The sequence below is a fragment of the Neoarius graeffei genome, chromosome 10 (genome assembly GCF_027579695.1).
Source record: "Neoarius graeffei isolate fNeoGra1 chromosome 10, fNeoGra1.pri, whole genome shotgun sequence".
NCBI classification, from domain to species: domain Eukaryota; kingdom Metazoa; phylum Chordata; class Actinopteri; order Siluriformes; family Ariidae; genus Neoarius; species Neoarius graeffei.
The window spans coordinates 23124926-23146848 of record NC_083578.1 but is presented as its reverse complement, the minus strand read 5'-3'; the positions used below and the strand labels follow the sequence as shown (position 1 = coordinate 23146848).

Genomic DNA, 21923 nt, shown 5'->3' with positions numbered 1-21923 from the left:
AGTGTGTTGTGATGGATGATGCTGGTGTCAGATCCTGACACATCCTAATCCTGCTTTGGCTCCTCTCGCCCTTTTGCCTGTCTGATTCATCCTGATGTTCTAGTTCTACTTGGAGCTTTCAGCACGTTGTGAGTCACCTCCTGTAGCTGTGGATGATCTCACATGGATACCCTAAAAAAAATTTGCACTCATAAGTTTTCTCCCTCGTCATTTCAGGGAGTTTTTTTCCCCTGCAACTGTCACCTATGGCTTGCATATCCTTGCCTTGCAAGCGACATCAAAGTAAAATAGAAACCCGGATGTTGGCCATGTTGGTGGATATACAAATGCGGGGTCAGGTGACATTCCATACAAAACATAGTCATGCATGTGCAACTCTCTTTGTTTTTCCACTGCTTTAAGCATTCTTTTAGTGATGCCATATCTTCGTGCTGTATATGGTTGTGGTCACAACAGTACTCGTGACCGTGGCACGTTCCGATTTTTTAGAATTCCGTCTGTGATTCGGAAAGAGGGCGAGGAAACTCTGAGGCTTAGTATAGAGAGAAGATGAGCATGGCTGAACAACATCGGCTGGTCTGATCCAACAGAGACTAAAACCAAAACAGCTCGTGTTTGGAGTAATCATTTTATCTCAGGTGAGATTCAAAAGCTTTCTCAATAATACCATGGAAGAATTTTATTTTGTGTTGCTAGAATTTTGCTATAAAATGAGCGTTCTCTTGTCATGGTTCACTCAGTCGCTGTTATAATTTTAACATGTATATTACCATTTCACTTCTAGGAGCACCAGCAAAATTATACAGTAGAAACAATCCAGACTGGGCACCCACTCAGAAAATGGGCTATGTTTCGTCCAAGGTCGGACTTGACTCTTCGGCAGCCAAACCAGATAGAACGCAATATCTGAGTACTCGATGGTCAGTAGAAGTGTCTTATCTTCAGAAAAGTCTGACTTTTTTAAATAATATAGGTCAAAACCACACATATCTATCTTCTCTTTGGATCAAATCTTCGCTCGAGTGTTCAAATCGTCGTAATACTGAGAAAATTCAGCATTGCTTACAGACACGCTTTCAGCAGCTGCCATCCTAGTTGCTTTGTATATCCACCATCATGGCGGATGCTCATGACGTAGCACATTTTGATCACGTGGTTGCAAGTCATCTATTATGGATTTCTACAGTAAGAAGTGCCATAGAAATAAAATATAAGAGAACTGACTCAAGTTTAACTTGATATTGTATAAGTAAGTTTTCTCAGTACACTGAAACATTCTTGAATTTTTGTATCAAGACAGTACAGACTGATGGATGGATAGAATATTTCTTTAAGCTATTGCAATATACCCAAAGATCTGCAATAGTAGGTTTTACTGTTGTCATACATTGAAATTTTCAGAGTTCTTATATTTCAGAAAAGTACCATTTTCACATGGTGACCATTTATTATTCATTTTCTATGCCATTATGGGTGAGCTGGAGCCAATCCCAGCTGACATTGGGAACACCCAGTCTATCATGAGGCAAACACCAAGAGATAGACAGCCATTATGGAGAATTTAGAGTAGTCAGTTGACCTGATCTACATTTCTTTGTACTGTGGGAGGAAACCCAAGCACACACAAAGAGAACATGCAAACACGACACAGACAGTCCCCAGTCAACCGGCAGGTTCGAACCCAGAACCTTCTTGCTGTGATGCAACAGTGCGAACCACTGTACCGCCACACCATGCACAGTTTGTGTTTGTGTATGCATACATGTCAAGTTATATGGTTTTCCCTTATTTTGTACGGGAAAATGCAATTTTTTGGCTAATACGGCGTACACTGATTTTCATATGAGAAAATTACGTTTTGTATCAGAGATTTTTTCCGTTACTCTGAGAAAATTTTCTTAGCATCCACCACTTATTTTTTCAAACACGCATCTCATCATCTCTAGCCACTTTATCCTGTTCTACAGGGTCACAGGCAAGCTGGAGCCTATCCCAGCTGACTACGGGTGAAAGGCGGGGTACACCCTGGACAAGTTGCCAGGTCATCGCAGGGCTGACACATAGACACAGACAACCATTCACACTCACATTCACACCTACGGTCAATTTAGAGTCACCAGTTAACCTAAACTGCATGTCTTTGGACTGTGGGGGAAACCGGAGCACCCGGAGGAAACCCACACGGACATGGAGAGAACATGCAAACTTCGCACAGAAAGGCCCTCGCTGACCACAGGGCTCGAACCCAGACCTTCTTGCTGTGAGGTGACAGCACTAACCACTACACCACCATGCCACCCTCAAACACGCATGCCCAATGAAACGGAACTATTTTCAATTTATGTGGTTTTATAGTTGCACGTGATTTTCTCGGTCATTTTAGTCCATCGGCTCGGACTGCCCAGACTTCTGTGACGGCTGCAGAAGTTATGTTCTGCCAATTTCTCGTGGAACACAACATCCCCCCGACTGTGGCAGACCATTTTTCGCAGCTTGCAAAAAAAAAAGTTTCCTGATTCAAAGACTGTACAGGTAAGCATTTGTGGTTTGTTTGTTTGTTTGTTTGTTTGTTTGTTTGTTTATTTTTAAGTTTTTACTGTTTGCATGAAGGAAAGCTTCCTGAATTATCATGATAATTTAGGGAGGCTATACTGGGAGTCGCTGTTTATACAACGGCAACTGTAATTACCCGGCGATTTCTGGTTTCGCTTCCCTAAACATTTTAATTGCTGATAGACATTATATGTAGACACAGATGACCAACTCTCATTACTGCCATCAGTTGTCAGTAAACTGGAAAAGTATTGAATAAAGAGTAATGGTGGTAACGACCGTTGGCAACCTGTCTCTAAAATGTGTAGTAGGGGATGGAAGCAATTTAACACCATCTACATGTTTGGCGTGCTCTGATTTTCTTTTATTGACCAGGAAAATAATAGATGTATACTGGGGAAAGGTCTTCGATGTAAAAACTGCTCTGGGTGTTGCCAGGTTTCCAATGCTGAAACAACTTTTTACTGCTTTGCTGTGCCTCCCACATAGCAATGCAGATAGTGAGAGGGCTCTTCATTGGTTAGGAAAATTCATCCTGAGTACAGAAAAAATATGGCTGCAGACACATTAACTGCATATCTGCAAATTAAAATGAACTGTGATGAGGAGCTACAATTGCTACCCGAGCAGTGCTAGTGCCAAATCTGCAACATCTTTGTACAACAAAGAACACTCCAAAAAGGAATAAGATTTAAATTCTTGTTATAAATTACTGGGAAGATTTTCAATTTAACTTCATAATTTATTAATATTCTCACTTATCCTTCTTTACATAATATACTTGATGTGATTCAGTCACCTTTAGTTGGATCTAACACTGATTGTGGTGTCAACACTTTTTTCTCAAATGGAACTTTTACGAACCTTCATTGACTGTTTGACATGATTATACAGTGGTGCTTAAAAGTTTGTGAACCCTTTAGAATTTTCTATATTTCTGCATAAATATGACCTAAAACATCATCAGAGTTTCACACAAGTCTTAAAAGTAGATAAAGAGAACCCAGTTAAACAAAGGAGACAAAAATATTATACTTGGTCATTTATTTATTGAGGAAAATGATCCGATATTACATATCTGTGAGTGGCAAAAGTATGTGGACCTCTAGGATTAGCAATTAATTTGAAGGTGAAATTAGAGTCAGGTGTTTTCAATCAATGGGATGACAATCAGGTGTGAGTGGGCACCCTGTTTTATTTCAAGAACAGGGATCTATCAAAGTCTGATCTTCACAACACGTTTGTGGAAGTGTATCATGGCACGAACGAAGGAGATTTCTCAAGACCTCAGAAAAAGCGTTGTTGATGCTCATCAGGCTGGAAAAGGTTATAAAACCATCTCTAAAGAGTTTGGACTCCACCAACCCACAGTCAGACAGACTGTATACAAATGGAAGAAATTCAAGACCATTGTTACCCTCCCCCAGGAGTGGCCGACCAATAAAGATCACTCCAAGAGCTAGGCGTGTAATAGTCATCGAGGTCACAAAGGACCCCAGGGTAACTTCTAAGCAACTGAAGGCCTCTCTCACATTGGCTAATGTTAATGTTCATGAGTCCACCATCAGGAGAACACTGAACAACAATGGTGTGCATGGCAGGGTTGCAAGGAGAAAGCCACTGCTCTCCAAAAAGAACATTGCTGCTCATCTGCAGTTTGCTAAAGATCACATGGAAAAGTCAAAATGCTGTTGGAAAAATGCTTTGTGGATGGATGAGACTAAAATAGAACTTTTTGGTTTAAATGAGAAGCGTTATGTTTGGAGAAAGGAAAACACTGCATTCCAGCATAGGAACCTTATCCCATCTGTGAAACATGGTGGTAGTAGTTTCATGGTTTGGGCCTGTTTTGCTGCATCTGCATCTGGCTTGGCACCACCGATGGAACAATGACTTCTGAATTATACCAGCAAATTCTAAAGGAAAATGTCAGGACATCTGTCCATGAACTGAATTTCAAGAGAAGGTGGGTCATGCAGCAAGACAACGTCCCTAATCACACAAATCATTCTACCAAAGAATGGCTAAAGAAGAATAAAGTTAATGTTTTGGAATGGCCAAGTCAAAGTCCTGACCTTAATCCAATCGAAATGCTGTGGAAGGACCTGAAGCGAGCAGTTCATGTGAGGAAACCCACCAACATCCCAGAGTTGAAGCTGTTCTGTACTGAGGAATGGGCTAAAATTCCTCCAAGCTGGTGTGCAGGACTGATCAACAGTTACCGCAATCATTTAGTTGCAGTTATTGCTTTACAATAACTGCAACTAAACTGCAACTGCAGCTTTTTTTTTTTTGCTCCTCCTACTCAAGCGAGTAGGACGCTTCTTTGCTTTGCTCCTGTTTTCTTAATCTTTATTTCTATACCTTACTTTCTCATTGAATTTCCACTTTTTTTTCTCTCTCTCTTCTCTTTTCTTCATCTTTATAAGCTTTTAAATTTAATTTTAATTTCCACTTTTTTTTTTTTTTTTTTAAATGCCAGGAAGCAAAAAATCCTGCAGAAAATGCATGGAATTAGAACAGAGGATTTCTATTCTGGAATCAAAGATTAATGCTCTGCCAAAAACGGACGAATTAAAAGCGATATCTCAGGAAAGGAGTACAGAAACAGTGGCTGAGAATGCAGAGATTGCGCTCCGACAGACTGAGGACATTGCAGACCAAGTGGAAGAATTCATAACTCAAGCTGTACAAAATGTGAGTACTGAAAACTGGCAAATGATGGGTGCTAAGCCTAAAAACAAAAACAGAAGAGTAATTACTTCAACACCAGCTCGTTCTACAAATTACAATAGGATCTACAATCCTATGGAAAATCCACAGCCCATAAAGCTTCAGAACAAATTTGAATGCCTCAGGGATGTGGAAGAGGATTTGTCAAGTGGACAAACACATAGTAAAAAGAGATCGCACCAAGATCGAAGAGCTGTGAGAAGAGGCAAAAAGCAGCTCGTAACACCACCTGATCCCACAACCCTTGTTCTTGGTGATTCCACTGTAAGACAATTAAAAGGTTATGAGATGATTATTTGTTGTCTTCCAAATGCATCCATCTCTGACACCAAAGACAGCATTTTGAAACTCATGTCCGAGCATAAAACGATTAAGCGTATCGTTGTACATGTGGGAGCAAACGATGTTTTCAGAGAACAGCTGTTTGTCCAAGATGATTTCAGAAAACTTTTTTCTGAGCTCTACAAGACTGGAATTCAATCTTTTATCAGTGGCCCACTCCCAGCGAGAGGAAGTTTTGCTTTTTCTCGACTCTTCAGTCTTAACACCTGGCTTGGAAAAACTTGTTCTTCATTTGGTATGAATTTCATAGACAATTTTAATCTTTTTTGGAATCGCAAAGAATTCTACAAGCCAAATAGCACTGAACTCAGCTGGATTGGAGCCAAAGTCTTAGCAGACCACTACAAACTTGCAATCTTTTCTCAGCCAGCACCGAGGAAAACAGTTGATAAGATGTCGCAGACTGACATAGTTACAAAGCCTAAACAATCATCTTTGCAAGTCGTCATCAAGGACACACAAACATCTGACTTGCAGGCCTCCCAACATTCAAGGACAGACGACTCCACTTCTCCTCGGATGGATTTCCCAAATAGCATGAAAAAACTGTTTCCTATGGCTACGCTCTCTTTTTCTAGTCCAAATTTGTCGCGACAAGCAGTGTACCCAGTTCATCAAAATTGTGTTCGTCCAGGACTTTCAGCTGGCTACAAATCTTTTTCACCATCCAAAAGATACATGTCATCTCCAGTCCTTTCACCCTCAAACCAAATGGAACATTTGGAAAGTCTTGTTTGATGTACTCTGGGTCCCTGCAAATGGATGTAGAAAAAAGCAGGGATCCGATGTTGACACTATTCCTGTGTTGATAAGAAACAGAAAACATAGAGCACATTTAACCCTGGGGGTGAACCAATCTAATCTCCTTCCTGTTTTAAAACAGCATCAGAGTGCACAATCAAATATTACTGTAAAACTAGCCCTTCTGAATATTAGATCACTTTTAAACAAGTCATTTTTAATTAATGATCTTATTTGTAAACGCAATCTTGATTTTTTGCTTCTAACTGAAACCTGGCTGGATCAAGCAAATAGTGCTACCACCCTTATCGAAGCAGCTCCCCCAAATTTTAATTTTTTGAATGTTACCCGACAAGGGAAAGGTGGAGGGATCGCAAATATTTTCAAAGTCTCTTTTCAATGTAAACAATCCTCACTTGGTGATTTTATGTCCTTTGAACACTTATGTGCACTTGTTACATGCTCTCCTAACATATTATTATTAACTATTTACAGGCCTCCGAGACATTCAGCCAAAGTCTTTCTTGAAGAGTTTGGTGAATTGTTATCAGTCATTTGCTTAGAGTTTGATTGTCTTATTATATCTGGGGATTTTAACTTACATGATAATACTGATAACATTTATGCCAAAGAACTATTTGCAATTATTGATAACTTTAACCTAGTACAACATGTACAGGGACCGACCCACTCTCGTGGTCATACTCTTGACCTCGTCATCACAAAGGGTCTTACTGTTTCTTATACTGTTGTTGACCTGGCCTTATCTGACCATTTCTGTGTTTTCTTTGAAGTTTCTATGTCTCCTCACATTCAGAATAGCTCAACGACTATAGGCAGGAGAGTCATAAACGACAACACATGTGCTCTTTTTAAGCAAGCTCTCTCTCAGAACTCAACCAAAATGTCAGACTCTGTAGATGATTTACTGGAATTTTTTAATTTAAATATGACCCAAATTATGGATGATATTGCTCCATTCAAAATCAAAAGAGTCAATGATAAGCAGAAAGCACCATGGAAGCAGTACCCGGCTGTTAAACTGCTAAAGAGAGAATGTAGAAAGACTGAAAGAAAATGGCGCAAATCTAAACTTCACATCCATTATCAAATCCATAAAGAGATGCTTTGTAATTATAATTATGAAATTCGTAAAGCAAGACAGTCTTTCTTCTCCAATATCATCAGCAGGAATATGAACAATGCCCGTGTGCTATTTTCAACAGTAGAGAAGCTAACTAATCCCCCACCACAATTAGCACCTGAACTTCTCTCAGTTAATAAATGCAATGAGTTTGCATCCTTCTTCAAAGGTAAAATTGATAAAATACGGCAGAATATTTCTCATAATATATCTCAGTTGCAAAAAATTGAAAAACTTCAATCACCAATGACACAGATAGATAACTTTAACACAATGTCAGAATTTTGTTTAATTGATTATGAGACTCTTGAAAAAACTGTACAAAATCTCAGTTCTTCAACATCTGAACTGGACATTCTGCCCACCAACTTTTTTAAGTCTGTTCTTCATCTTATAATTACAGATGTGCTTCAAATTATAAATACATCCTTGGAGACTGGTGTTGTTCCTGTGTCCCTAAAAAAAGCTGTTGTAAAGCCCCTTCTTAAAAAAAATAATCTGGATCCTTCAGTGTTAAATAATTACAGGCCAATATCAAATCTACCATTTATCGGGAAAATCCTGGAAAAAATTGTCTTCAATCAATTAACTGCCTTCTTGATATCAAACAGCCGTTTTGATAATTTTCAGTCAGGATTTCGTGCCAATCATAGCACTGAAACAGCGCTGATTAAAGTTATAAATGACATACGTCTTAATACTGATGCAGGCAAAACATCGGTCCTGGTATTACTGGACCTCAGTGCAGCTTTTGATACTGTTGATCACAACATACTGCTATATCGACTTGAACACTGGGTTGGATTGACTGGTAAAGTTATCAATTGGTTAAAATCATACTTAAAAGATAGAAGCTTCTTTGTTACCCTGGGAAATTGTTCCTCAACGTCAATGCCCTTGACCTGTGGTGTCCCCCAGGGGTCGATTCTTGGACCATTACTTTTCAACCTTTATATGCTCCCACTTGGGCAAATTATCAATAAAAATTCAATTTTGTATCACTGCTATGCAGATGATACCCAAATTTATTTTGCTCTATCACCAAATGATTATGCCCCCCTTGAACGTCTCTACCAGTGTATCGATCAGATCAATAGCTGGATGTCACAAAATTTTCTTCAGCTGAACACAGATAAAACAGAAATAATTCTATTTGGAAAAAAAGATGAAAGACTCAGGATTACCACTATTCTTGACACAAAAGGGATTAAAACTAAAGAAATGGTTAAAAATCTTGGTGTTTTCATTGACAGCGAGCTAAACTTTGACAGTCACATGAAAGCAATCACTAAAACGGCATTTTATCACCTAAAAAACATTTCCAAACTAAGAGGACTTATGTCAAAACATGATCTGGAAAAACTAATACATGCCTTCATCTCTAGTAGGGTTGATTACTGCAATGGCCTTTTCACAGGCCTGCCAAAAAAGACCATCAAACGACTTCAGCTGGTTCAAAATGCAGCGGCGAGGGTTCTCACACGAACAAAAAGAACAGAGCACATTACTCCAATTCTAAGGTCCCTTCACTGGCTTCCAGTAAGCTACAGAATTGACTTTAAAGCATTGCTGCTGGTGTACAAATCTCTAAATGGTACAGGGCCCAATTACCTCTCTGATATGTTGCAGCGGCCTAACCCAATCAGATCTACCAGATCGCAACAGAAAAATTTACTATTAAAACCAGTTGTTAAAACAAAGTGTGGTGAAGCAGCTTTTAGCTACTATGCAGTACAGCTATGGAACCAACTGCCAGAGGACATTAAAAATGCTCCTGCTGTTGGCAGCTTCAAGTCTAGGTTAAAGACCAAGCTGTTTTCAGATGCTTTCTGTTAAATAATTAATATTTTACATTTTTTATAATCTTTTTCTCTGCATGTTTTAAATTTATTTTAACTTTATTCTATTTTATTCTGCTAGTTTTTTTTTTCTCTTTCTCTTTCTCCTTTTTCTTTTTGGCATTTTAATATTTTATTTCTACTATTGTTTAATTCTTATTATTTTCTTTTAATTCTTTTAATTAATTATTTTAGAATAAAGATAAAATTATTTTATGTAATTTTATTTCTCTATTGTTTACTGTTTTTGTTTTTACTTCTGTAAAGCACATTGAACTGCCATTGTGTATGAAATGTGCTATATAAATAAACTTGCCTTGCCTTGCCTTGCCTTTACAAGGGGGTCACACCAGATCCTGAAAGCAAAGGTTCACATACTTTTCCCACTCACATATTGGATCATTTTCCTCAATAAATAAATGACCAAGTATAATATTTTTGTCTCATTTGTTTAACTGGGTTCTCTTTAACTATTTTTAGGACTTGTGTGAAAATCTGATGATGTTTTTGGTCATATTTATGCAGAAATATAGAAAATTCTAAAGGGTTCACAAACTTTCAAGCACCACTGTATATAATTGTAGCTCTCCCTAGGTGTGGGTGGAGCACAGAGGACGGCAGGACAGAGATCAGGTTCAACAAATAGTTTTATTGCTTCCACTTTTCAGGGAACACAATCTGTTTAACACAGACACACGCACACACACACATCAGGTGTCTGGTTCGGGAGAGATCTCCTCTGCTCTCGCTCTCCCTCCCTAAATAGGGCGCGGTCCCTGGGAAGACACACAAACACAGGTTAATTGCTCTCAGGTGAAGTGAATCTGCCACTTACCTTCCCTGACTCCACCCTCCTGACCACGCCCCCGCTGCCACATACCCCCACCGCCCGACTCAGGCCGGGCAGCCGTCCGGCCCGCAGCCGAATCCCCCCCCCCTTGACGGGAGAGGAAGTCCGCCACGACCATCTGCGCCCCCGGCCTGTGGACCACCTTGAAATTAAAGGGTTGGAGCGCCAGATACCAACGGGTGATCCGCGCGTTGGCATCTTTCATGCGGTGGAGCCACTGGAGGGGCGCGTGGTCCGAACAGAGGGTGAAAGAGCGCCCCAGCAGGTAGTACCGGAGGGCGAGGACCGCCCATTTGATCGCCAGGCACTCCTTCTCAATCGTGCTGTAGCGCCCCTCACGCACTGAAAGCTTCCGGCTGATGTATAGGACCGGGCGATCCTCCCCCTCCACCTGCTGGGACAAAACGGCCCCCAGCCCTCTGTCCGACGCATCCGTCTGTAACATAAAAGGGAGAGAGAAGTCAGGGGAGTGTAAAAGTGGCCCCCCACACAGTGCAGCCTTTACCTCAGAGAAAGCCCGCTGGCACTGCTCCGTCCACTGGACCGGATCTGGCGCCCCCTTTTTAGTGAGGTCAGTCAGCGGGCTGGTGACGTCCGAATAATTAGGTATAAACCTACGATAGTAGCCAGCCAGCCCCAGGAACTGTCTCACCCCCTTTTTGGTCTTGGGCCTCGGGCAGGCCGCAATCGCTGCTGTCTTATTAATTTGGGGACGCACCTGCCCGTTGCCCAAGTGGAAGCCCAGATACCGTACTTCCACCCGCCCAATCGCACACTTCTTTGGGTTGGCCGTGAGTCCCGCCCGTCTCAGCGACCTAAGGACGGCCCTCAGGTGTTGCAGGTGCCGCTGCCAGTCGTTACTATAAACGATAATGTCTTCCAGGTAGGCGGCCGCATAGGTGGCGTGGGGCCGGAGGACCCGGTCCATCAGCCGCTGAAACGTAGCGGGCGCCCCAAACAGCCCAAACGGAAGTGTGACGAACTGGTGTAAGCCGAACGGTGTGGAAAAGGCCGTTTTCTCCCGGGATAATGGAGTCAAGGGGATCTGCCAATATCCCTTTGTTAAATCCAGTGTCGAGTAAAAGCGAGCCATGCCTAGTCGATCGAGCAGCTCATCAATACGAGGCATTGGGTACGCGTCGAATTTAGACACCGCGTTGACTTCCATTGCTGTGCACTGCTGTTGAAGGTGGTCCGGTTCCCCGCAGCGCCAGCAAACCGGCCCGGGCTTCCCCTCTGCACCGGTGCTCTGGGGCTCACTCACCTGAGGTGGGGGAGAGACAGACACAGAAGGGAGAAACGGGAGGGCACCACGGGTGCGGCGGGCCGGCAGGGGTGGTGCCGGCCCCCGCCTCCGCGGTGGGGGAATGGGGCGAGGACGGGACACAGAAGGAGGGGAGAGAGAGAGAGAAAGAGAAGAGGAGAGAAGAGATGTCGACATCTGCTGTCCTGCCGCCGAGACAGCCGCCAGATGATCCTCCGCCAGCTCGACTGCCTGATCCAGCGACGCCGGGCGGTGGCACTGGACCCACTCCGCGGCTCCTGCTGGTAAGCGGGCGATGAACTGTTCCAGTACCACCTGATCGACGATTCCCTCGGCGTCGCGATCTTCGGCCCTCAGCCACCGCCAGCAGGCGTCCCGGAGCTGCTGGCCGAACGCGAACGGGCTGCCGACTTCCTCCATCCGCAGCGCGCGGAAGCGCTGGCGCTGCTGCTCCGGCGTGCGCCCCACGCGCTGAAGGACAGCCCGGCGAAGGTCGGCGTAGGCCAGCCGGCGATCGGCGGGGAGCTGTAGTGCAGCCAGCTGCGCCTCTCCCGTCAGGAGGGGGAGGAGGCGCGCCGCGCGCTGCTCCATCGGCCACCCCGAGGCTTCAGCGACCTGCTCGAATAACGTGAAGAAAGCCTCGGGGTCATCCTGCGGGCCCATCTTAGTTAAGGTGAGGGGAGACGGGCCCGCGGCCGGAGCGCTGGTGGGCCCCGCCGACACGAGGAGACGCCGGAACGCCTTGCGATCTTCTTGCTGGGCCAGCACCAGGGCATCGAAGCGCCGCTCTTGTTCCTTTCGGAGTGTGACGAGCGCCTGGTGCTGGCTTTGCTGAGCCGTGGCGAGGGCGTGGACCAGGTCGGTGAACGGGGAGGATTCCATGGGGCTGCTGGGTTGGTGCTCCATTTCCCAGGTTTCGGCACCACTGTAGCTCTCCCTAGGTGTGGGTGGAGCACAGAGGACGGCAGGACAGAGATCAGGTTCAACAAATAGTTTTATTGCTTCCACTTTTCAGGGAACACAATCTGTTTAACACAGACACACGCACACACACACATCAGGTGTCTGGTTCGGGAGAGATCTCCTCTGCTCTCGCTCTCCCTCCCTAAATAGGGCGCGGTCCCTGGGAAGACACACAAACACAGGTTAATTGCTCTCAGGTGAAGTGAATCTGCCACTTACCTTCCCTGACTCCGCCCTCCTGTCACAGACCGGTGCTTGACCACGCCCCCGCTGCCACAATAATTTATTGTATGTAACCTACTATTTTAAAAAACATACCTACTTAGTACTGCTGTTATATTTCAAGTAATTTTCTTTGGTGGAATGTAATATTGTAGGTGATGTCAATACTTGTCAAATAGAACTTTGTGTCATTTTTATTAACTATTTAATATTAATACATTTTATTTGCAAAATTTACATCAATAATTCTGGTATTACTGATACAATGTATATTAAATAATGAAGTTTATAGTTCAGTCATTCTCTTTAGTAGATAATTGTTTACTTGACTGGATATTGTAGGTACAGCCCCATCCCGTCTAGAACTACAAATCCCATCAACTAACTTCTGCGATGACCTACGTCACGGCTGGGCAGGATCACCTACGTCACATCCTCCATGACTCTATAAGTGACCTGGAAACTTCCAACTAGGTCTCTCTCGTCGTGGATCTCTGCATCATACAGACATAAAGAGACAACCCTCCGTTCATCAGAATGTCCAAAATCAAGACATCTGCCTGGCAAGAAAAAGGACTCAGCGCGCTTTCGTATTTACCACTGGCCACGGTAAAAATACTACTTAAGTTGCGCCGTCTCACTCATATTGAGTTACAACCAGTTTTATTTGTTTATTATAAGTAACGTTACGACTGCAGCCCAAGCAGTTAATTAAAAGTTAGAAGCAACCGGATTCCTTCTGACTTAATCGCTGTGCACATTGTTTGATCAGAGACTTTTCCTCACGAACGATGAAGTTCGGACCAAGGAAACCTCTGCGCTTTCACAGAAGCAACCCACGAGTTTCTGTGAACCCCGCAAAACTTCGGGATATCTGGAAGTAAGGCTGGCATTTGGGCAAATTAGTCTTAGGAATTAGCTTTATGAAATAGTGTGAATTTAAACTCAGGAACGGTTTAATTGTGCACACTGTAGACACTCAGAGTGTTGAGTTGATCATTGTGGTTCTATATTGCTCTCTTAGTTGTTTTAATAGATAGGTTGTTGCATGTTTTTCTCTATCCTTTCTAACACCTTTAATTTCATTATTACACATATTTTGACCTCATCAAGATTTCACTAGATTTGGTAATGTTATAAAGTAGTGGGTTAGCAACCACGAGGTGGAATTCCTTTGTCTCAAGACCACAAGGTGATTCTCCCTTCCCCCAACACCTTAAACATTCCAAACTTTACAGCATATCTTCATGCATAAACACATTCGGTCCGCGCACCTCCCACGCGCATATTCAAACTCTCTCTCTCCTCCTCTCTGCCTCGCACTCCCCCCTTTTTCACAGTGCGCAGCCACGCACGGGACACACCCTAAGAGCTCAGTCGCTCGCTTAGCAGTAAGGAGAAAACATCTCCTCCCCTCTCTGCCTCGCACCCCTCCCTCTCTCTCTCTCTCTCTCCCCTCGCACACACACGCACACACACACACACACACACACACACAAGCTCTCACACACACATACACACCTCACTGTTTATGCCTTGCATATAATGTACTCAACTGCTATTATCCATTTAGTATCATTGTTATAATAAATTCAATTATTCTGTTAAATGGTGCCTGTGTGTCTGTTTGTTGCTACTATATTTTTGAAGTCACACAATCTCAAAGAACTCCAAATTGCCTTCACCCAAGTGTATATGAATACTATTGGCTGTAGTGTCTATGTAACACGGTAAGTAATACATTATTGCTGCATTGGTAGTGATCTTAATAATTTGGAATATACCATAATTTAGCTGTTTGGTAATTTATTATTAAACACCAAAATTAATGGTATTATTAATGAGACTGATTTAATGAGACTGATTTAATGAGACTGATCACTTAAGACCACTTGCACCCACAACATATAGTCCTTTTTAATTCAGTTGTTTTGTCTGGGATCTAAAATTTCTTTTTATTCAGTACATGCTTATTTGATCCCTTGAACTTGATGCAGTGTGATAAATATGCCTATTACAATAGGAGTGTATAATGTGGAATAAAACAATCGGTGCTTCATACTTGCCAACCCTCCCGATTTCGGCGGGAGGCTCCTGATTTTAGCCTCCGTCTCCCGTCTCCCGATCATATTTGTTAAAAACTGGATAATCTCCCGGTTTTGGGAAATCCCTACCGCCAAGTTAAAAATACTCTCGATTATGTCCAATCAGAATCGTATGAGAAACACTGCTGACGTCAACTGATTTTTAACCAATCAACGAACAGAACGATAGTCACTTTCATAATGTAGGATTCACCCAGGCTGTCCGACATTTTTTACAAGCATTCATTCATCATGGCCACTAAACCAAATACCAAACGGCAAAAATATGAATGCAAATCCCAGGTTGCATGGGAGAATGAATTTCCATGGATAAGCAAATGTTCGACCAGCCAGTTACACATTTTAAGGTAAAGATACCTTAAATCAGAATATAATGGACATTTGAGTGGGAAATTAAACTAGTCTTCCATAGCATTTCAGAAACAAACTGTACAACTTCTAAAGTGTTTAGTGAAATTTTGCATGACAGAGAATTTGTTTGGTGAGTGTATTTGAATAGTGTGGTAGTGTCTTAGTGCTATTTTGAATTTATGTTTGAAAGTTTTAAGTGAAAGTTTACAAGTGAATTATCTGGAAAGTGATTGATTTTGATAGAGTTTTGAGGTTTTAAGTGAAAGGTTACTAGTAAGGGCGGCATGGTGGTGTAGTGGTTAGCGCTGTCGCCTCACAGCAAGAAGGTCCGGGTTCGGGCCCCGTGGCCGACGAGGGCCTTTCTGTGCAGAGTTTGCATGTTCTCCCCATGTCCGCATGGGTTTCCTCCAGGTGCTCCGGTTTCCCCCACAGTCCAAAGACATGCAGGTTAGGTTAACTGGTGACTCTAAATTGACCATAGGTGTGAATGTGAGTGCGAATGGTTGTCTGTGTCTATGTGTCAGCCCTGTGATGACCTGGCGACTTGTCCAGGGTGTACCCCACCTCTCGCCCGTAGTCAGCTGGGATAGGCTCCAGCTTGCCTGCGACCCTGTAGAACAGGATAAAGCGGCTAGAGATAATGAGATGAGATGAGAACTTTCAGTCAAAGTTTGCAAATGAGCAAATTCCTTTGATGCATTCCAATAGGATTTGGATTGGATTTCTAGTGCTTTTTAAACATTCTGTTGGAAAGTGTTTAGTGAGAGAGATGCATTTTAGTAGTACTAAGACAGTGCAGTATTTATTTAATTGAGTTGTTACTATTTTGGTTAAATCTTATTAAAATTGTATTTAATTTATATATGATATTATAGTTCTCTGTATCTTTACGAGCTTACAGAAGGAAAACACATTTGATACAATCCAATAATACTTTCATTCACTGTGACTATTTTAAGAAATGATAAACATTCTTCTAAAGCATCACTTGTGTTATTTTCTGTGGGTCCCTGTATGGATACAATATTCAGGCATGAGATTTTTCAGCTCAAAATCTGATTTAAGACTTCCCTTTCATTGTTATTATATTAAAATTCAAGACAAGAGTAGCTATTATTTCAGATTTTTCACTCTGAGCTCTCTCATGCCTGATACATGAATCCTATAACCTATAGTAATTGATAGAACAATATCAACAACTCAAAAACTCTTTCATTGTATAAATTTCAAATGGTTTGCAATTAATTGGGATCCACTGTTTTTATCATTTCAACCGTGCATCATACCCTCGTCCAATTGAAAATGTCGTTCACGCACTTTTCTCCCCCATGAGAATTTTGAAAAGTTGGCAAGTATGGTGCTTTGGGTTATCTCATCTCATCTCATCTCATCTCATCTCATCTCATCTCTTCTCATCATCTCTAGCCGCTTTATCCTGTTCTACAGGGTCGCAGGCAAGCTGGAGCCTATCCCAGCTGACTATGGGCAAAAGGCGGGGTACACCCTGGACAAGTCGCCAGGTCATCACAGGGCTGACACATAGACACAGACAACCATTCACACTCACATTCACACCTACGGTCAATTTAGAGTCACCAGTTAACCTAACCTGCATGTCTTTGGACTGTGGGGGAAACCGGAGCACCCGGAGGAAACCCATGGGGAGAACATCCAAACTCCGCACAGAAAGGCCCTCGCCGGCCACGGGGCTCGAACCCGCCTTCACCTTCTTGCTGTGAGGAGACAGCGCTAACCACTAAAGGTTGACGTGTATGTGTATGTGCACGTCAGAAGTTCGAATATTTCAGATATTGCAGGTATTCAGTGGATTCTTAACATTTCTCATCATTAACATTACCCAATGTTCGACGACAATACCCAAAATCTAGGAAATAACCCCATAATAGTCTGGATATCTGTGACATCCAGCGTGATCATGCATACACTGTGAACATTTAGACCAAATCTCTTCGTGAGATGCCGGTGTATAAACTCATAAACCTCTTATAAAGTCTCTCTCTCCAAGGCTTTCCGTTTTATGAATGAGTCCCTCAGCTTTCATCCGTTTTCGAACCTGGAGAGCAGTGCGCCCTCTTCAGGTAAGAGTCCGTCCACACACACACACACACACACACACACACACATTGCCCACATGATGAATCAGTGACATCAAAAAGAGACGAAGCTTCCGCTGAACTGCGGACGGTGTGACGGGGGCGCAAGCGCTTATATAAGGCAAACTTTAAAGATGCACACCAATAATCCCAGCCGTGCAGGTCACAAGTGGAGCAGAAGAGAAGATTAAAGCAAACTTTTGCACACGGTCGCTAGTGATAAAGAGGTTTTACGCATAAGGCAGCAGCGTCGTGCAGAACAGGTGAGCCAAAAAATAAAAAATAAAATAAAATAGTGCATGCGTGCGCCATTTATACCATTTGTGTGTGTGTTCATTTATTTACGTTTTGCATTTATTTATTGATCTATTTATTCCTCCTTCAAGAATGCTTTTGGAATATATGATTTTTAGTCACTTGAATTTTGTGGTGCACATCTCCAAGTATGTGTCTTATGCATTAGATTTCAGATCCTTATTACACCCTGCACTCTCAGAAAATAAAGTACCTTTAGGGGTACAACAGCTTAGGTACTTATATGAACATTTTTGTCCAGAGCATTTTTTAAACATAGTTACTGGGAGACCAAATGGTCTCCCAGTGGCCAGATTTGGTCTCCTAGTCAATGCCAAACCAGCTTCACTGGGAGACCAAATTTTAAACCAAGTTATGTTAGATTGATGCTGAAAGGTAAAACTGAAATGGGATTATGGGAGATGCTTGAATTGCTGGTCCAAATTCATAAGACTGTTTTCTTTGGATTGGAATGTTTAAGAAATATTGAAGTTGCACTCAAAAAAATAAAACATTGGATTTACTTCACCGAGTTATGGCAACCAGTCCCACGAAACTGTGTTAATTTAGATGTATTGAATACAGTTATGTTTTAAATAACTCAACATAACTGTATTCAATACATCTAAATTAACACAGTTTCGTGGGACTGGTTGCCATAACTCGGTGAAGTAAATCCAATGTTGTTGTTGTTTTTTTTGAGTGTGGGTTGTCAAGACTGTTCCAATTTCCAAATTATAGACTAAATATACAGTTATTTGATACTGTGTTTCACATTGAGCAATAAAATTGAAGATTTTCTTATTTCTTATTTTTCACTGTTTCTTAAAATACATAATATTATGAAAGTTGATAAAACAATAACTTAAACTCATAGTGTAATTTTAGTATTTTACCATACTTATGATGAAGTTATGGTAACTTGGCACTGCATTAACTATGTTGATATTATGCTGGCTGAAACGAGGATTCGTAATACAGCAATTTGCATCACAGAATATGCCGCAGCAGTGCAGCCGCATGGACTCTGGGGCCTGTGATTGTATTGCCCAGACCAGGTGGTCTCCTAGTGGAAAATCCTTAAAAAATGCTCTGTTTTTGTCCCTAAAAAAGTACGCAAAGTTACCTTGAAGTCCAATAATGAGCCCTAGAGAGGTATGTGTAGATTGTGCCTTGGGGACTCCTACTGTAGCCCTATTTCTGACAGTGTGCGTCACGTCTACAAATAAGCTACTGTATTGTAGAAATACTCATAGCCTAGATGACAAGTACATTCCCTTAATATACATGACGCACATTATTGTTGTTTGTACTACCACACACACTTGCGCTGTACCGTATGTATATTGTGTGTTTATTTATATGTACATTATCTTGCCTGTATTGCTTGAGAGACACCAAGTCAGCTTGTCCAATAAATATGTCTGATATTGTCAAATAACATGTTATGCATTCTTGCTTCTGGTGCACGTTATGCCTGTATGATGTATTGCTTTTCTTTTCTTTTCTTTCCTTTCCTTTTCAGGAAATCAGGAGTTGCAATGAGGGCAGTGTGTTTCCTCATCCTCATCTCACTCGCGGTCCTCAGCAGCATTCAGGGCCAAAATGTCCTGAGTGACTCTGGTGGAGAAAATCTGACTCTGGATGAGGTGTTAGAGCGCGTCGAGGGCCAACTCCTCCGCTCCTTCCTCCAAAAACAGGAGGGCGACGAGAGCGCAAACGGTGTGCATTAGCTTTAACGCACAACAATGCGTAAAAGCATCAGCATTACACACAAGAAACGCAAGCCACGTTTACTTCAATGTGATTCTATTTCATTATAAAGTGTTACTACTACTGTATTACTGCACTTATAGCACTAAATCCAAAAGTAGTTTAGAGTCAGGCTTGTCCCTACTTCTTTTTGAACACCTTTTATGCATTCAGATTACACCTTGGTGAGAAGGTGATGAGGTAGGTTAAACATTTTAGGCTGAAGGATTTTCTAAAAAGGGGCTCGGCACAGTGGTGTAGTAGTTAGCACTGTCACCTCACAGCAAGAAGGTCCTGGGTTCGAGCCTTTTCTGTGTGGAGTTTGCATGTTCTCCCCGTGTCTGTGTGGGTGCTCCGGTTTCTCCCACAGTCCAAAGACTTGCAGGTTAGGCTAATTGGTGGCTCTAAATTGACTGTGAGTGAGAATGGTTGTTTGTCTCTGTGTCAGCCCTGCAATAACCTGGCGACTTGTCCAGGGTGTACCCCGCCTCTCACCCTTAGTCAGCTGGGATAGGCTCCAGCTTGCCTGCGACCCTGTAGAACAGGATAAGTGGCTACATATAATGGATGGATGGATCCCAAAAGTAGGCTTGTGGCCTAAAACCATTGATGGTGCCACCTCAGTAAGAATGAAAAGTACAGATTGGTACCTTTATTCCTGGGAAGAAAGTTTGCTTACTTTCTCATTCTTTGTTGACTGGTGAAATTTGCAAAAAAATTCAGTCTCACGATTCCCCCCCCATCTTCAGATATGTTTCCAGTGCAGCCAGACTGGTTGGTAAAAAGGCAACACCCTGGCAAGCGACAGCATCCTGGCAAGCGCAGTGAGGCCGACGATGAAGAGGAATACGCAGAGCTTCAAAAGCGGCAGCATCCTGGAAAGCGCGACGATGCATCGGCGGATTCATTCATCGAGCTCCAACGACGGCAACATCCGGGCAGACGCTCGGACCTGGACGATCAGACATCGGTACAAAGTGACCTGCTGGGCGAGTTTTCCAAGAGGCAGCATCCAGGGAAGCGTCAGCATCCTGGCAGGCGCGAGGCTGAGGAGGGCGAAGAGAGCGCACTGGACTTGTGGGAGCTGGACAAACGGCAGCATCCTGGGAAAAGATTCTTGGACCCTTTGGATGTGTCCACCAGAAGCCCATGCGATGTCCCGGGCTGCAGTAAAGCCAGTCTGCTGCTCCAGTGGCTCAGTGGAGTGAAGCAAAGCACCGAAAAACGTCAGCACCCCGGCAAGCGGCTGAGTAATGCGCACGAAGAGCTGGAGGAGATGCAATAGGCATCCTATTGTACGTGCACTGTGACGAGAGATTAAAGAGTTACAAGAAAGAATCATTCATTCACATCGACACATGGGTACATTTTTCTTCCACCTTTGAGATCTATGCCAAATGCTTGGCATATAATACATAGGCTATATGTATCACATTGTCATTTTCTTTCAATCGAAAATGGTGCTTTGAATTAGTTGGGAGCCCTAAAGTCAGAAAGGTGATCGCTATTATTATATTATATTATATTATATTATATTATATTATATTATATTATATTATATTATATTATATTATATTATATTATATTATATTATGTGCACAAGATGAAAAAAATCAGCTTTTGGATCTTTAAGGGCTCCGTAAGATATTTCAAGGTCATTAAACAAGTTAATGAAACAGTAAAAATAGTTTTGCGTGAACGTGCCAAATTACGCACAACCCAACTGCAGCTCCTTCTTCTGCTAGAACTCGTTTATGGCGAATCTGAGACTTCTATCTCACTTTGCTTCACTAGTTTAGCCAAAGAGCTGACTGACTTTACATCCTCTTTCGAGTAGAATTGACCACACTGAGTGTTTAGGCTAGTACAACATGCATAACTCGCAATGCTCAAAACTGCACCACTTCTCCTGCGCCACTTCTCCCAGTCCTTGTGTTAGTAATGTAGACCTTCTGTACAATTCTAGTGAACATTCCCTTTCAATACAGGGTGGTGGAATTATTTTTCTATACTATACGCCTGCATGAGTTTGGAGAGCTTATTAAGCTGTAAATTATTTGATTTTTTTTTGTTTGTTTGTTTCATGGATATACAGCACATGTAAATTGCAGTAATTGCTGTACAATAAAATACTGGAAACGCCTGGAAGCGCGCTGACGATCAAAAACCTGCTCTGTCTGTCTCTCTCTCTCTCTCTCCCTCTGTGTGTGTGTGTGTGTGCTTGTACTTTTATGGCACAGTGGTGTAGTGGTTAGCACTGTTGCTTCACAGCAAGAAGGTTCTGGGTTCGAGTCCAGGGGCCTTTCTGTGTGGAGTTTGCATGTTCTTGCTGTGTCTGTGTGGGTTTCCTCCGGGTGCTCCAGTTTCCCCCACAGTTCAAAAAGACATGCAGATTAAGTATAACGGCGCCATTGGTGCAAGCTGTAGTGGTTTCCCAGCCATATACATCTTGCGATGGCAAAGCTAATTAATCCATCCATCCATCCATTACCTGTAGCCGCTTATCCTGTTCTACAGGGTCACAGGCAAGCTAGAGCCTATCCCAGCTGACTATGGGCAAGAGGCGGGGTACACCCTGGACAAGTCGCCAGGTTATTGCAGGGCTGACACATAGACACAGACAACCATTCATACTCACACCTATGGTCAATTTAGAG

General features: G+C 42.5%; 1 protein-coding gene across 1 annotated transcript; it reads left to right on the top strand.

Moving 5' to 3' along the window:
• Positions 1-17268: 17268 nt before the first annotated feature.
• Positions 17269-21433, top strand: trh (thyrotropin-releasing hormone). Its single transcript, XM_060930754.1, has 3 exons — positions 17269-17483; positions 19040-19236; positions 20016-21433. Exons 2-3 carry the CDS (start codon positions 19056-19058, stop codon positions 20549-20551), a joined length of 717 nt encoding a protein of 238 aa, XP_060786737.1. The 5' UTR covers positions 17269-17483; positions 19040-19055; the 3' UTR covers positions 20552-21433.
• Positions 21434-21923: the final 490 nt, after the last annotated feature.